This window comes from Vanellus vanellus (assembly GCF_965231255.1).
Source record: "Vanellus vanellus genome assembly, chromosome: 3".
NCBI lineage: Eukaryota > Metazoa > Chordata > Aves > Charadriiformes > Charadriidae > Vanellus > Vanellus vanellus.
This window is the reverse complement of record NC_138907.1, coordinates 109,326,078-109,344,279: the sequence shown is the minus strand read 5'-3', so window position 1 is coordinate 109,344,279 and position 18,202 is coordinate 109,326,078. Positions and strand designations below refer to the sequence as shown.

Sequence of the window (18,202 nt, the reverse complement as noted above, 5' to 3'; positions counted from 1 at the left end):
ATTCAATTGTGAAGTTTTTCACTGATTTGGACTGGAAAAATACTGCTGAATAGCTGAATACCACTGTCTCATATGCATAACTGTTTCTTCGAAGTCTCCTTGTGCAGGTCTTTTAATTACGGTTGAACAAAGATCTTCGACACACGATTGCAAAAATGTTCATATTTCTCCTTTGTATACAATACTGTACATTGGTTTCCTGAATTAAAGCAGTGAAGCTCTGGTGATGCAACAAATACGGCCAATACCCAGGCAGAATTCTTCTGTCAAGCAAAGAGAGTCATGCAGACTGGACGTCTACAAAAAACGTGTTCAATGGAAAGGGAACTCACCTGATACACAAAGAGAATTTGTAACATTATTCAGTCTCTCATAAAAACAATTTTGACTTGGCGGTTAGCCACTGAAATTTCACTCAATAAAATGATGCTTTTTAGTGTAGATATGCAACCACCCCCACAAGCCCCCAATTACTGTTTGTGCTACTTGTGTCTCCCATCTTCTCTCAAATCAGCTACAAAAACATTGGAAATTGCTCACTGATTTAGAAATCAAGGAACACAGCCCCCTCCCCTATTTTTAAGGATAATTTCTAATTTATTAAAGTGAATATGTACACCATACCACTGTATCCATGTTACTTATATCTGAAAATATATGTATGAATACAACATTAATCACATGCAAAAGTAACAGTATATGATTTTTTTTTTTAAATAGACTCAAAGGGAGTCATTAAGTTTACATGTAACACCATTAAAGTGATTAAAATGTCCTCCTCCACTAGCTATGACATTCTTCTCCCCTGTAAATTACATTGGTAGAGCACTTTCACATCAGTTAAGAAAATGTAGTTAGTAACCCTTTCCTGGTCTAGTAGCTTGAAGAAATGATTGCATGCTTAGAGCAAACTTTGTGTATTTATAGTGGCAAGATACAGTAGTTGTTTTTTAGGTTTGACAACTACCAAAGACATAATTTTCCTATGGCTGCAAACACCTTAAAACTCAAAATATCAAAAGGTCTCTAGTAAGAAATACTGTGCTATTTGTTCAAACGATGGTAAAAAATTAACCTAAAATATGGAATAACAGGAACTAACATAATTGCAGCTTGCACCTTGTACGTGTAATTTTTATTTGCTGCTGTAAAACAAAGCAACGCTGTGAAGACAAGCTCTTGCTTACATTTGTTTGCTCTAGAGGTGAATGCCTGTTCCTATACCAAATTAATAAAACTTTTCAGAAACTGAAATCTCAGATTTTCTGTTTTCAGTTGAATAATATAAACACTTAGCCTCTACAGATGTGTAACTATTGACAAGTTATCACTTCAATGATAAGCACATCGATTTATAGAATTGTTTTGCTGGACTGCTCCAGCACTCCCATATTTCTTAAAAGCCTCGAAGCTCTAAAACTAGTTCAACTGCACAACCTCTTCACCATTAGCCTACAAGTAAAGCATTTCCAATTCACCCATTCCACAGCAGAATTTTAAAATGTGGAAGTACAGTTGTTCAATAAAACAACTATGCATCTTTGGGTTACTGGTATAGATCTCACTCAAATCAACTAGAGACCAAATTCATGCTGAACAAACAATTTTGTTAGCGGAGCTTAACCTGAGTTCAGTTCCTGGTGAACAACTGTGCCTTAGAAATGCTGCTGCTGTTGGTGGTCTTATCAGAAAAGGTGCACCTTTGGAAGTTCAGCTTACCACCTTCTTGATAACATTTGTTTTCCGGCAACTAATTGCACTTGAAGAAACTTTTGCAGACTGTTTGCACTATGATTCCCCAAAAAGGACTTCAATCTCCAACATTCTTTTCTGTGAGCACTAACTTCATCTTACCCACAGAATTGTCTTTTAACTTGTACAAGTAAATGTTTTTTACTGGAACTTTTATAAGGAAGGTGTGAAGTTCCTATTCAAGGATGTATACTGCAATCAATCCAATTTAAGATATTCTGTTGTGACCCTGATGAATGGAGCTGGTATCTGCATTTGCAGATGTCATCTAGGAAGTATTGTCAATGTACGTAAGGACCACATCACCAAACAGGGATCAGATGATTTACAATATCAGAATAATAGAAAAGATAAAACACAATCATTAACGGGGAAAGTTACAAAACTTAGAATATAACGTGTTGAGTTCTAGACAACGCTAATAAAAAGATGGTAGCTTCAATTGGAAAAGATTCTGAGAAGAGCTCCTACGATGATTACGAAGACATCCACGATGAGATGACTAGAAGAATTATCTTTGCCTTTAAAAAGAAAATCTGAGAAGTGGCAATGTCACTGCTGTCTATCCATACAAAGTACCAGGGAAGAGGAAGCAAATATTGAGAAAAGAAAATGACTTAAAAAGCAACATGAGATCAAAACACTTAAATCGCTGTAAACAATTTTATCTTTTATTAGAAAAAAAGATTTTGAGAGAAGATTGATTAGAATTCCTTTGATTAACCACCAAAGGAAAGTTCTGGAATAGCCTTGAAAGTAGTAGCAATCTGTATTTGTTAAAACCGCTAAATAAGCTAACAGAAGAAACTGTATAGTAGAATAGAGGAATTCCAGAGGTGCAGCTGAAGACCTGTGGTATGAAGATTTGGGATACTTATGAGCCACTTACTGTGCTTTTCCCATTCACACAGGATTAATACAGTAACTAGATACAAATGAAGCATTTTCCTCTGGAGCAGAGAGACTTGGAATATTACTTTTTTTTTTTTTTCTCCCTTTTCTTTCCTTCACGTAATAGGATGGAGTTCACCCAAGATCATCTGAGATTTTTAACCTAACAAATTTATTCATAACAGGACTTAACATTCACTTTTGCTTTCAGCTGCCACTGGTGCCTTCCTACAGCAAGTGACAGTTCTTGAGAATTTTAGATGGGATCCCAGATTTACACATCTAAATTTAGATGTGATTGGTAACTGTATTGATTAGATCTCTTTTGACTTGAGAGTTCAGACATCAGCTCACATGTAAACACCTAAATAACAGGTATCAGCCTGAAGCTGAAGTCTACCCTAATTCTATGCGTTTCTCTTCTGTACTGTGGACCCCTTTGAAATAAACTCTTATCCATGAGCAAGCAATGTGCCCTTGTTGCCAAAAAGGCCAATGGAATCCTGGGCTGCATAGGGAAGAGTGTGGCCAGTAGGTCGAGGGAGGTCATTCTCCCCCTCTACTCTGCACTGGTGAGGCCACAACTGGAATACTGTGTCCAGTTTTGGGCTCCCCAGTTCAAGAGGGACAGGGAACTGCTGGAGCGAGTCCAGCAAAGGGCAACTAAGATGATTAAGGGCTTGGAGCATCTGCCTTATGAGGAAAGGCTGAGAGAGCTGGGACTCTTTAGCCTGGAGAAGAGAAGGCTGAGGGGAGACCTTATTATGGCATATAAGTATCTAAAGGGTGGGCTGAAGGAGGATGGAGCCAGGCTCTTTTCAGTGGTTCCCAGTGACAGGACGAGGGGTAATGGGCACAAGTTAGAACACAGGAAGTTCCGTTCAAATACGCAGAAAAACTTCTTTACGGTGAGGGTGACAGAGCACTGGAACAGGCTGGCCAGGGAGGTTGTGGAGTCCCCTTCTCTGGAGATTTTCAAGACCCGCCTGGATGCAGTCCTGAGTAATGTGCTCTGGCAATCCTGCTTTAGCAGGGGAGTTGGACTAGATGTTCTCTAGAGGTCCCTTCCAACTCTGAAACTCCGTGATTCCGTGAAGTGGCTGTCCGTTGCTGCAAGGGACTTAATTGGGTGACTGAAACAATCTCATTAATTCTCATGTTCATGTGTAGTTTACATGGATACCAAACAAACAGCTAAGGAAAAAACATCTTAACTTTATGGAAACTGCATAGCAACATTTCCAACTTTTACCAGTTTTTATTTGAATGTTAATGAAAATATTCCCTGTAAGTGGCTGTTTGCATGAAAAGACATATTCACTCAACATACGTGGTCAGGAATTCACTAATAAAGAAAGTAAAATTGGTAGTTGATAACAGAGCACTTATTATATGTCATTCTGGCCTACTGTGTATGTAAAAAGCACACATCTTTTTAATTAATATTATCTAGCATGGGATTTTAATGTTCCTTACTCTGAAATACCTTTTACTTTTAGGACTGTTGCCAATCAGAAATAAGTTTTCCACATTAAGAATTTCAGAAAAAAACAGCAATGTTTGCAAGGAAAAAAACCCCAAACCCCCTAATTCTTGTCATAAAAAGAAACAGAGTTCTGCAAACAAAACTGAGAAATATTTATACTGCATACTCAATAATAACCAACAGCTAATGATTGGAAGCCTTGAAAAATTAAGAACAACCTGATATCTGGCTGAATGGCTGCAATTTTACCAAAAAACACCCTATCTAATAAGACAAGTTTTTAAAAAAATCTGCTACAGGTAGCAAAAAAATCTGACAGCAGCAGATTGCCTCCTTGTCTTCTCTGCTTTGATCCTAAAAGCCTTAACACTGCTCTTCTGGAGCTTAAGAGCACACTCAAAGCTAAAACAGTATCAGTGGCAGCACTGTATTAAAGGTACAAGATGGTCTGCAGCACAGAATAACATTTCTCATCCACACAGCTACCAGGCCAAATAAAAAAAGATTTCCTATATGTCAAAACTCCTCTTCTGGAAGAGGGAAAGGAAGTGCTGAAAAAGACTTTTCCTACTTCGACACTGATAGGGATGACATTTTTTAATAAGATTTTTTTTCCCCCTCCAAACTCTCAAGTTAAGAAAAACATTGAGACAAACAGAAAAACATCTACCTCCAGGATGTAGAACACAATCTGTTTTTTGAGGTTTAATTTCAAAAATTACCTCTGAATTCCTTTAACAATGCTTGAGGAGACCACCTAGAGTTTTCCTAACATAACAAAAAGTCTCTTCTGAAGCTTTACATGTAACACAAAAGATGTTAAATACTAAATACAGACTGCCCTAACACTTATTTTCCTCACTACTTTTCTTCAGTAATTTTTCATCCATTTAAAAAAAAAAAGCCTGAAATATTTTGATATTTCAACAGATTAAATAAGGCTCAGTCATGTAACAGTAATTAGTTTTGTACAGGAACACAATGATTGAAAGAACAAGGCAATATTCACAAGGCTACTAGATGTAACTATTTTCAGGTCCGAAATATTTACATTAAGGAAAGGATTTTAACTTAGAGAAAATTAACCTTTCATTTGGAAGTCATTAAGTTTAGTTTTCCTGCATCGAAATAAAAAATTAAAGCAGTTGAAATTATCACATCAGAACATCTAACCTTTTGTAAAGCAATAAGGTGAAAACATGAATAATACATATGCCGATAAACAAAAAATCCACTAAAATCTGTTTTGCAATCATTTACATTACATCATTACATAAAAATTAACAGCTGATATAACTCACACTAACTTAAAATTACCTTTTTTCCAACCTTTGCATATAAAAAACTGTGTACTCCATCATTTACAACCCGATATTTAAAACCTAGTGTCATTCCCACTAAAAACTACTGGACTTTGGCTCATACTTTTGCAGGATCCCGAACAGACTGATATGCAGATTTTTTTTTTTTAGTTTCCCTTCACAGTCAGTAGCTCCCAGCGGTATTGGGAAGCATGGTATTTAATACATATTGAATTATGAAGATTGTTACTTACAATTAGCTGTTTCAAGCCTACAAATGACTGTTCCACAGAGTTGGCGTTTAAAACTTGTCTCTTCACCGCAGCTTGCTCCCCCAGGAAGCGAAGCATTAAGTCTTTTACTGCATCTCCCTTGGTGTTCATGGAACACAAAAAGAAGAAACATAACAAGACACTTTTAAACGTTATTTTAGCAAAATAAAATGTTGAATTAAAGCTAAGCAACAGTTTTTTCAAAAAAACAGGTTTTTTAAAACCGGTTTTTCCCCTTTGAGAAATGCTTGTTTTCCAGTACTTTTTGTGTGAAATGAATATAAATGTGTCTATATTTACAGCATTTTAATGAATACTTCCAGATTTACTACACGTTATTTGCTATATTCTTATTTGCAATGTTTAGGTTTCAGTTAGCATAGAAACATCCAGGCTTATTTGCTTCTCGTATTATTGTCCTTCAAAGATCTTACAAAATACTCTTCAAAGATCTTACAAAACACAGTAAGTTTTACAGGCTTTTATAATGGAATTAATGTTGAAAGGTGCAATCTACTGACCAAAGATAAGCATGCACACGATCGAATAGCTTTAAGTATCCACAGAAAATAAACTTTGAGAGATCATAAAACCAACTAAACAGCAACTCTTCAACACATATTCTTAATTTCAAAAGAATTAACTGCAGGAATCAGTCAGAGAAATTGGGTTATCTGAGCTCAGTAATTTGAAGACTTGAGACTAGTTGAGACACAGATATTTGAAAGAGATTTCTAAAGTTAGGCAAGATTACTTCTACATTTTATGAAATGCAGCAGCCAAGAGGAATAGTGTTCAAAACCAGGTTCTATTTCTAGCTTTGCCAACAATAAACTGAGTAACTCCATATATGGCACCCTCTGTGCCTCAATTTCCCCTCTAGTCTTTGTTAAACGATTGACTTCCATGCCTTCCCATCTGTTGGCTGACAACCTTGTGTTTCTGTGTACTACAGATTTTCAACAGGTAATCAAGAAATTCAAGCTTAATGTCAAGCAGCTACTGAAAAACTGTGAACCACATACTGGCAGATGTTTAAAACTGTGCTGCTATTGTCTGCACACTCTTCAGGTACCACGTCTGCCAATACACAGTGTGGGACAGGGTGCAGGGGAGTCCTAGTCTTGCTGGGACTATACACACTCCTGTATCCAAGAGAATCCCCTATGGCTTCAGAAGTTACCATGTGCCAAAAGCAGGTACAGAAATTATTTCTGTAAGATTTTGGCCGATCTTATGTTTTTATGCATTTTAATCTAGAAAAGCAAACACCTGAAAAGAAGGAAAATTATCAGCAATATATTAACAAGATACTTATATTTTTATTTTTAAACAGAAAGCAATTTGTAACCCACATTTGGCCAGAGTAAAGATCTGTCTGGTTCACTGTCCTGTCAGTGAATAGCAGATGTTCACAGAAACAGCCTAAAAAACACAAAAAGCTCATACTGGTCTTTCTCAACTTAAAGCAGACAGAACTTTATGGCCCACCTGCACCAGGGGACTTATTTGCCTACCATTTTTAAACACCCACTGACAGACATACCTCCTATGACATTTGTCTTGCTCATTTTTCGGTCTGTTTTTCTCAATATCCGAGGGCAATGAATTCTACAACTTATGAACAGTTACATGGGCTGCAGAATAGTATCTCCTTTTGTTATGCTTATTACTCAACAGTTCTTTTGCCATAAAACCAGTAAGTCATAATCCTCTATTTACTTTAATTCTTTTATGAGTTTTAGATCATTATTGCTCTTGTAAGTCAAAAGGTCCTCTTCTTTTTAGCTACCACTCACAAGTGAGAACGTCTGCACTCCTTACCATCCCTCCTCTCTCTCCATTTTAATTCCATTATATCTTTTCACATCTGTGTTAACTAGAACGGTATGCAATATTTAAGATGTTAAAGCAGAAAGCAATTATGCAAAAATGTAAGCATACAAAGGGATATCTGCAAAAATCCCACTAAAGGAATATGAAAACATTCACTTGAAGAACTGAGAAAGGAAGCTGTTAGCACGGCGAGCAGAAAGTAAGTCACAAAGCCTTTTGCCTAAAAAAGGTGAGCTGCACAAAATACAGTAAACTTAGATACGATAAAGATAAATGATATTATTTGCACTTTCCACATGGACAGTGATGGGAAATATGTTTGTGTTTCTCTGTTCTGTTCTGTGTGTCTGTTTCTTGAGGAATGAGACTGTAACTACTGTTTCACCACGTGGAAAATTTTACCTCTAATGCTGTCACCTATCCTACGAATAAACTGGATTTTCATCTTTTGGACAGAAGAATCTGAAGGATTAAGAAAAGACAGCGTGTGCAAAATGACATAATACTAAAGAATTTTTAATCCCCCTCCCCCCAACAGTACTTTGGAGGAGGAAACATTACAAATTAATGGAATGAAACAAAGGACATCATGACAGCAGACAGTAACTGATGAAGAAAGGCATAATGGAAAGAGCATAGGAAGCAGTACTCCAATTTGTTCCCACACTCAGAAAGCACAGGTACAGATAATCTGTACCATACACAATCCAAGACAGTTTAACAAAAATAATGTGTCGTGAATGATCAGCAAAAAGCAGCATGCAGCTGAAATAGAGAACATCTAGTATTTTTCTTGGTGTGATTTATCCACTTAACTCTTAAGACAACACTAGTACTAAGAACAAACACTTTCTGAGTGAGCAGGGGAAAAAAAAAGTACCGAACTCTTCAATATACATCATACCAAATTCCAGTCCTTCCCTGCAGCACACTTACACTTCACTGTATATGCAATTTTCAACTAACTTCTTTGTCAACTGCAGGCAGCCTGGTTTAACATCTTGCATTAACATTTAGCATTAGCAAACTATTCACACCAAAGCAGTTATGACCATTGTTGGAAGCTGATTTAACATTGAAAACATGCCTCCCACAATGTTTCAGTTGACATTTCAAGTACTCTACAATTATAGTTTTAGTTAAACGCACAATTGGCAGTACTAGAAGCATATGGAACAATGATACCAAACCAGGGGATGTCAGGTCAGTCAAGGCACACGCTCAGGCCACTGAAAAGCAGTAACTGGAAGTGAGGAAAGTTGTATAAACATAAAGCACTTCAAAACTTATCCCTGCTGACATGCCTGTCTGATTGTTCATAAATTATAAACAATGAAGAAAGCAGCAGGAATCCCCTTTAATTCCCCTGATGATTTTACATCAGGTCTTACTGTAGAAATACATCACATGGACAACATTGTAACGTCTTCTTTTCAATTACATGCTAAACGGTAGATCTGCATATATGCATGTGTCCAGATTCAGGGAATCGTCAGTAAAAAAGAGCCTTTAATCATTGACTGGATTGAGGAAGGTGAAAGAGAACTATTGTGAAAAAGGAGGCCTGCATCCTTGGGGCCTGAGGAAGGGATCATTCCTTCTGTCCATCCCATTACCCATTATCTGTCAGGAGAGAAATACTACAAGCTCTCGAATCACTCATCAAGGTTTAAGGGATTTTTTGGGAAAGGTGGGAAGGACCCTTCCATTATTTTTCAGAGGGAGCAGAGAAGGAGTAGCTTCCTATTACAGTGTTTTCTTTCATGCTCATTATTGGGCCCTGTGACAAGGAACATGTATTTTAAGAGAAAGCCAACACATGAAGTAGCAGCAGCATGGAAGATATCTAAAACTGGTATAATTTGTTGCTCGCGACAGAAACCTAAGATTTGTCAGGTAATTCAGCTACAAGTCTGCACTTGATTCACTCCAGAAACTTTTCTGATAGTTCCTGCAGATTGGGAAGTTACTGCAGACTGCTCACTGCTTGTATTTGACTATTGACTGATAATCTTTGTTATGCTACAATTAAGGATTGAAGTATCCAAAACCTCAACACCATCTCTCTACACAACAATTCTATTATCCAGAGACATAAAGAGTAGGATTAGCCTATTAAAAGTCCATTACGATAGTTAGCCTTGGCTGACCAGCCAGGATAAAACTGCTTCATGAGAAATACTGAATAGATCCGAGTGAAATTTCTCAAATTCTGAAAAAAACGCTTTATGCCTTCTCACTAGTTGGGAACTCTGATAGAAGAGATGGAAATGAGATCATGGAGATAAACAATAGTGGAAACCCATTTGGAGTTTTCCCTTTAATTCTGAGGTTATCCTTTCCCAGTAGATTGCTCCAGCACTCAATTTTCTTACAAGTTATACCTTTCCACTGCTTAGGAAAGATACAAATGATGCGATTTCTGTCAGTGTTAACATTATTGAGAGTACTGTGAACATCAGTGAAAAATGTTATTTCCCACTTGCTTGCAACAGCAAATTCCAAAAGCAAACAAAGCCTTCAGACTTTGTAGTACAGCATACTGATTTTGCATATATTCCAAATGCAAACATTATCTTACTAACTAGGAGGACCAGAAACAAACTACTTAAAAATACAACCAGCTTTGAATTCTGTGGAAACTGTCAACACTGGTTTTCAATGTACCTGACAAATTTCACTATGAACAAACCAGACCTGGTTTTAGCCCTTTCACGTATGAGTAGGCAGTGACATTAAATTTTCTAACAAGGATTGAAGTAATACACACAAGGTGACCATCAGCTACAATATGAAGCACTATGATATACAGATTATTGGGCAGGTCTTACACAGTATTTCTAAAATATATTCATACATTAAGATACAATAGTAGACTCTTACCTGGATATTATCAAATTTTAATCCAGGCATGGTGAGATTCTCTTTATCTATGAACACGGTGCTGTACTGTTGTGTGGCAACTGAAATGAGAACATTTCTGGTTTCCTCACTAGGAAGCCAAGCATCATTTCTTCTATCTAGTTCACTCATATTTAAGGCTGTGGCAAACGGATCATCACTCCCAGCAAAAACAGCCTGGATTTGTGAGAACGGCTTGGGGGACTGAGTTATTTCTAGAGATGATGGAGGACCACCTGCTTCAGGTCTCCCATTTTGCACAGAGAAAGTAGGGTTAGATGAAGAACAAGAACTGTCTCCACCATTAGAAAGAGAGGACATTTGTTCTGGAACTGAAGAACTTGCATTGGGATTACTAATAGAAATAAAATTGGATGTGGTAAATGAATCGAAAAAATCAGAAGCTAAAGTATTAGTGTTAACAGTATCGCCAAAGAACTTGCTTAGACTAGGACTTGGTTGAACCACCTGTGGATTCGATTTCACTGGAGTCTCAATTATGCTACTAAAACTGGGAGATTTTACCATCTGAGGCTCAAAACCGTCAGGTAGGAAGAACTGTGGCTGGGTATTGACATTGTTTGCTTGGCTGAAGATGGTACACACAGGAATAGGCTCAACCTCTGAAGAGGGTTTGCTAGTACTGGGTGACGATATCTGATCCTCCCGTTTGCTTTCATCAGTATTATTTGGTTTTGTTTCAACAGGAATATTGTTTCCCAACTTTGGTTCCTCCTTCACTGCTTCCTGAATTAATTCTTCCTTTAAAGATGCCTGATCATCTGTTCCAATCTCAGAAATGTCTTTGGGTGTTTCTTCGTGTTCAGTTTCACTCTCATTACTTAAAAACTCTTCTTTATCCCCTTCTGCTTGTGTTTTTTGATTATCTTTAGCTTCCATTTGTTCTACAATCTCCTGGAGACAACCAAGTTCACCAGTGTCATCTTCACTGTTGTTTGGAGAATCTGAAATAATGACACTTTCCATCATTTGTTCATTAAGTTTATCTACAAAATTATTTGAATCTTCTGATACAGTTTCATTCCCTTCTGACTCAAATTCATCTCCACCAAGATCAATGGTTTCCTCGTGAAAGAGAATTTCTTCCTGAGTTTTCTGCTGAACTATGTCTCCGCTGTCATCTTCATCTGAGGTGCTCTTTGCATCCTTAGCACTAGTTTCATTATTCTCCATGGTAGCTAAAGAGAGAAAAATCCCCACCAAAACAAGCATTAGTTTTATTACTCAGGTATTGCTCCGATGCCACCCGGAAACCCTTAAATATCAGTATTAAGAACTGAAATTCTTGCTTTAAAAATATAGTCATTTCATTATTTGACATCTGTCATTTAACGTCTACCCAAAGAATTAATTCATTCTGAAAAGGGTCTTCTCTTTGTCGCAAAAAATATCGGGATTGAAGAGCAAACGCCTCCCACTAAACACCGACAAAACGCTATGTGCTTTTCCGCTCGCGAAGACGCGCTCGGTCCCCACTGAGGCACAGGGAAGGGCGGGTTCACGGCTGCCACCACTGCGGGCTGCCCAGCCCGGCGCCGGCTGCTTCTGCCTCTGCTTCCGCCCCCGCCGTCACCGGCCCCGCGGCCCCGGGCTGCCGGGGAGCGGCCCCCTCCTCCAGCGCCACCGCGGGCCCCCCAGGCCCTGACCGCCCCGCGGCGCAGGTGGGCGCGGCCTCCCCCACAGCCTCCGCCTGGCGCAGCCCGGGGGGTCCCCACCGCCCTCTCTCCCTCAGGGCCGGGGCCCCGAAGCTGCCTCAGCACCCGGGAGCCCCTCAGCCAGCACAAGAGCCGCACCGGCGGACCGCCCTCCCCTCACCTCCGCGCCCGGAGGCAACACCCCCACTCCGCCACCGCGCCGAGAGCCGCTCACCCACCGCGCCTGCGCCGCAGGCCGGGGCGGGTGGGAGTGCGCATGCGCAAACTCGCCTCCCGGAAGCGGGGAGCGACGGGCAGCGCCGAGGGCCAGAAAGGCCGGCGGACGGCGGGGTGTGCCGTGGGGCAGGCTGCGATGGAGGACGACGCGCCGGTGATCTACGGGTTGGAGTTCCAGGTGGGTGCGGGGGAGGCTGAAGGAGGGCTGGTAGGTGTCGGTCCTGCCTCCGGGAAGGCGGTGGCTGCGGGGCTGGGTGCGTGTAGCGGAGTAGGGGAGTGCCGGGGCGGGCTGTGGGGCCCTCTCACAGGGAGACCGGCGGCCCCTCGGCCCCCTGAGGCGGTACCGGTTGCACCACGGGCTCTTGGTAGATCTTGGTACCTGCCTGCCGCGTTGGGGTTTTTAAAAGCGGCTGATCAGGGCGTAGGAGTTAGGTCCCTGTTCCAAAAACTTGCTGTTTGCAGGGCAGGTGCGCCAGTGTGGGCGCAGGGGCCGAGGGCAGGGGTCGTTCCCCTCATGGTCGTGAGTAGCCCGGCTGGTGGGGCTCCTGCGCTGCCACCGGTCCCTGGTTTGCCTCTGGAGAAGTGTTGTCTTGCTCTGGAGAAGTCTTCGTCTTGCTCTGGAGTGGCAGGAAAATACTAGCAGTTGCAAAGGGGTTCTTGTACTTGTTTGTTCCTTTTCAGAAATTAAAAAAAAACAAAACATATATATATCAAAATACTTCTGTGAGGAGAGGGCATGAAACTGCTTCCAAATTTTATTTGGTTGTACTTGACTGTAAAGCTACTTGATGTTTGTGGGATCTCTTGCTGTGGGTTCCATGTGTTCCAAACCAGGACAGTGTGCATTTGTTGCATAGGACAAGTATGTCCATCATATTAATGACTATAAGGAAATGGGACTGTTGTTGGACTGTCTAACTTAGGAACTTATTGATCATCTTCACAGAGTAACACAAGTCTTGCATTTAATAAAGTTTTTACAAGTTCTGGGAAAATAAAAAGCTAGGTAGCTGGATGGGTGAGAGAGACCTTAGTTTATGATTTGTTCCTACAATAAGGGTTTTATGGAGCTGTTACGTGTTCTCTTTGGCAACAGCTGGCTTACCATCATTGCCATTATAGCAGTAATAGGAGGCGCTGTGTTTCTTTTGCAGTTCACAGGGCAATGTTTTCATTCTACAGTGGATGTATTAATATAAATATGTAAACATCCACTTTTTTTTTTTCTCACCTTTACCAAGTGCTTGCGGAAAGTAATATATGAAGCTTCTTTGTAACAGATTTGGATGTCCTAACCACTGAGTTGTGTGCTCTGTAATCCTGACTATACCAATAGATCTCCTTAGCAAATTGTATATTTGTTTGGTTTTCCTCTTATATAGGAGCTAGTGTGTAATATTCATCTGTACTAAATGTTAAATCTACTGAAGTGTGATAATACTCTATAATTTTGTGATTGGCTAGAGATAGCTGTAACTTGTACTTCAAAATTAATAAAACTTGAACTTAAATTCTATTCTGCAAAAGAGATTTAAGAATATATCCTGTACTTAATAGATTTTATAGTTTTTTTTTTTTTTTTTTCTAATAGGTCATATATAATAGGTCTTCCAGAATTTTGGAAAGCTAATCTCTGTGTTGTCTGGGACCCCATGGATCTATGCCCCCCCCCCCCCCCAAATCATACACCTGTACAGACCTCTCCTCTTTTTCTGCAAAGTATGTAACAGGGCTGTCTGGTGGGAGGACAAAGCAAAAGAGCTGAGAGAATGGCTGTAATCAAAGGGAATTACTGTTAATACAGATCATTTAGAGAGAAGGTAGGTAAAGGAAAGATTGTTTATGGCTAAGTTGGAAAAGGAGCATAGAGATGAAGGTTCTATTTCTTATCTCCATTAACTGCCAGAGTGGCTTTAAAACACTGCATCTTTGTACTTTCTGAAAAAGGCTCTGATGGAGACAGACTGATGAAAACTGATATGGTTTTTCCAACTTGCATCTCCAGGTCTAGAAAGAAAGATTGTTTTTCTTTTTAAGCCTGGTTTCTTGTATGTTGCGAGATAATGGTTAGCTGCACCATCACAACTACTGCTTTTTTCCCAGTGTTTGTCAGAAGCACTGTGACTGAAAACATCTCTTCAGACGACTTTTTCAGCCTCATTTAAATAATTTTGTTGTTTCTTATGTTTGGTGTTTTTTTTATTTCCAATCTTCATTCAGCTCTATGACAAACTTATTCAAAGTTGAGATTTGAAATGAAAGAATTTAAAAAGAGGGAGGGATCTTCTTTCTCTTGTTACGAATAAAAATTATATGTCACAAAACCATGACACCTAGAAGCTACATGAGGGATCTCAGTCTAAGAAGCTACATGTAGCTCCAGCAGTCAGTAAGAATCTCTGTCTTTGGCCACTGCCAGAGAAAATGTAGTTGTGCAGATATGCCTTTCATCTGATCCAATGTGGCCAGGTTTATAAGAACATAAAGCTGATTCCTCCTAGGGTGCTATCCACCAACTGTGTTTTGATGTATCGGCATAAGTAAGGTAACTTAGAATAATGAGCAAATACTTATTTCTTTTTTTTGAGTCCAGTTTTCATCAAAAAAAGGCTTAGTGGAACGGGGAAGTCTTACTTAGAAGAACCACATCACCCACACTTCTAACACATGAGAATGGATGTTAAAGATACAAAGCCTGAACACTTATACAACCGTGTTTAATTACTTAGCATGTGTAACTACTGGGCAGAAAGTTTTACCTAGTAACACTGAGAAATAGTTTTGGGGTTTTTTTTATCTGGGGTGGAGGGAGGAAGCTAAGCATATAACAGAAAAACAAGATTAAAACTAGTGATGAATTCAGTTTTCTGCATGATTAGTTGAATTTTTTGACCTTATTAGTTGATTTTTTTTTTTTTTGACCTGATTAGTTCTCCCTGTTTTACTAGATGTCTGCAACTCTTTCTGCTGTTTATAACATTCATATAACCCCAAAAATGTAGATTCCCAGAGTGGGGTTTTTGACTCTTCAGTGTGTCTGTGAGCTATATTAACATTGTACAGGCATACAAAATATATGTGAATTTTAGGGTGTGTGATTCTTTTTGTAGCTTCTTTTTTTAAAAAAGACAATATCTCACCATAGTTGCTCTGATCATCCAAGTGTAGTGAAAATGAGAAAATTACAGAGGAACAGGTGGTGAGTGAAAATGCGAGATGCTGGTTGAGTTGAGGACTGAGTGATGCGACTGTGCCTCATAATGATGAATATGAGGAAATGGCAGTAGCTGCAGGGTATTTCAATACTGAAAGGTGGTGGTTCTAAAAGGAATCTTGGTAGACTTCACCAATATCCTGAATTATGAGAATGTGGTAAGTGGGTTCCCAGGAGTATCTCTAAGTGCTATTTTTTGTCAGTGAAATTATGTGCTTCTTACTTGTCCAGTGTAGAGTTGACCTATGTTTACTATCTAACCTGGAGTACACGGTATGTTTAACTCTGTGTTGAAGAGGATTCATTTTCAAGTATTAACAATTTTCACCATCCTGTTCTTTGTGTGTTTAAACAGTGATATTTTGAGTAGGTACGTAAGCACTACCGAATGTCTGGAAATAGTGTACTGGCCTTAGTTTAAGGTTGACTGGATGATGCTTATACCCCTGGAAATGAGCTGTGTGGAGGGGTCCTTTCCAGGAGAGGTACTTGGCTCACTTGCAATGCCAACTGTAATTCCTGGGGGGACAGCCTACATCTCATTTGTTTACAAGCATACAGAAGATAGCCAGCATCATGGGGGGAGGGAGGAGGAACATTGCTTGTTCCAGAGAGTGATAATTATGGAGCATGTGTTTGGCACATTTAATTGATTTTGGGGATACCATAATACTGAGCTGAATTTCAGCATGCCAGATATTCCTACTGCATGTTATATGTCAAAAATACACAGACTTGCAAGGGAGAAGCATAATGAGCAGGAGGGATGGACAGTAGAAAGCCTGCTGGCTGACCGCAGGGCCATACTACACAAGGGTAGCTCCAGCTGCACCTTGAGATGGGGTCTGGCTGAAGTAGGCTTAAAAAAACTCACTAATGCTTTGTCAGAGTTTGTGTACTGTATTGTGGTCCTGCTATGCTTATTGAATAAGTGATACGTGGCCCATATTGTATTGTCAGTTAGTTGTTAACGGGTTTTACGAATCTGAACAGAAACTGTTGATTTTTAGGACTTTGTTGTGTGTTTGCAAGAGTAAGGTGAAACTTAATTTCCGTAAAGCCAAATGTAACTTCTTATTCTAAGAATCTGAAAACAGTGCAAAATACCAACTAAAATAGGTGGGTCACAGGTCTCATACAATGTGTATATATGTATAATAACAGTATGCATTGAGAATAGCTCAATTGACCTACCTTTGATCAAGTAGAAGGCAGGTGAAGATTTATTGGAAGGACGGTGAAAAGGGGACTTTATAGAATGGTGTGTGTTACTTGTGCAGTAATCTGGGAAACCTGTGCTGCTTCTCAGGCTCGGCTGTGCTCCCAGTATGGGAGTGGAGCAAATGCAGAGACCATAGCTCCTACTGGCAGTGGAGTTCTCTTCCCTGGGAGAGCTTTTCTGGTCTCTTGTGGGGTGAGAGAGAAAGGTCTAAGCAGAATGAAGGATCTAGTTTTGATATAGCTTTAGAGATGTCTTTGGAGAATTTATTTTGCAAATTGAACCAGTTCAAGAAACTGCATGATAATGTCCTAATGAAATTCCAAGTTTTTGTCTCGGTCCTCTTTCTTTTCTAAGATTACTTGCCCTGTGAGTGTCAGTCCTGTGTATTTTATTCCAGGCTGAGCGTCTCTTCTCTCACTTGTTTTCCTACCTGCCTCTCCAGCACCCTTCTTGAGAGCAGCATCTCAGTTGGGAGGACCTCTTGTGGAACTTCAATCTAACATATTGTTAGCTTTAAAGTTCTACTGAGGGGAAAAAATAGCTAAGTGGCAAAACTCTCTTAACTAATCCCCCAAGGATCTTCATTCCATATGAAGTGGATCAGGTGGAAGCTATTTCTCTTATGATCCTTAAGCAATTAGCAGCATCTTGGTAATGTTAGGTATGGTACAAACTAATGACAAAATGAGAACACGGTTATATGAACTTGAAGGAAAAAGATCATTGTGACCATTATGGTGCACGAGAAATGAACAGTGACAGTGTGAAAGTGGGATTTCTAAGGATGATTGTGCTATGCAAGGTTTTGTGTGATGGTTGCTTTTGTTACTGTGAGGGTTTCCAGAATCTGTTTTTGGAATAGGGTCAGTGCTCTAAACATGTTAGTGGTGGGAATTCTTGTGCTGTTAAAGACTTGAAGAAAGCTGTCTGAGAGCGCTAAAGGTCACCTGGGCACATGTGCTGCCAGCCTCTTCACTCAGAGTCACTGCAGCTTATTACAGTTGATGATAGAGGGTCTCCTACTGTGGTGAGAGGAACACGGCTGTCCTACCTAAGTAAAGATCAAAGTGAACCTACTTGAAAATTGAAATTATGCCAGAATGCAGAAAAAATATTCATGACATTATCAGCCTAGGGCTTCTCGGGAGGCGGGGGAGAACTCTTGTATTTTGCCTCCAGAAGGAGGCGTCAGCAAAGCCAGCATTCTTCCCCTTCCCTTCTCTGCTCCCACCCTCCCAAGTAGCAGTAAACTATTTCTGGGTTTGAGCATAAGCAGATGGTCAAATAACTTTAAATTCAGATTTGGGAACTGCAAGCCAACTACTGCGTCCTTTACATCTTGTATTGCAAGTTCACTGCTTGTTAGTACAGATTGATTGTATGAATTTCAAGTAATAAATGGGTTGCAGAAATTCTTTTGATAGTATTACCCTTA

At 39.7% G+C, this 18,202-nt stretch overlaps 2 protein-coding genes across 2 annotated transcripts in view; one reads left to right on the top strand and one right to left on the bottom strand.

The window, feature by feature from the left end:
- Positions 1-11,633, bottom strand: part of TRAPPC12 (trafficking protein particle complex subunit 12) — a gene marked incomplete at its 5' end in the record, with an annotated part of 51,273 nt that extends 39,640 nt beyond the window's left edge. The window contains 2 exons of the mRNA XM_082481909.1: positions 5,685-5,801; positions 10,422-11,633. Of these exons, the coding sequence (XP_082338035.1) occupies positions 5,685-5,801; positions 10,422-11,633 (1,329 nt within the window). The remainder of the gene's footprint in view (positions 1-5,684; positions 5,802-10,421) is intronic.
- Positions 11,634-12,417: 784 nt separating this feature from the next.
- The window catches only part of EIPR1 (EARP complex and GARP complex interacting protein 1), a 98,562-nt gene continuing 92,777 nt past the window's right edge, over positions 12,418-18,202 (top strand). The window contains exon 1 of the mRNA XM_082480929.1: positions 12,418-12,509. Coding sequence (XP_082337055.1) covers positions 12,468-12,509 — 42 coding nt within the window. The 5' untranslated portion in view covers positions 12,418-12,467. The remainder of the gene's footprint in view (positions 12,510-18,202) is intronic.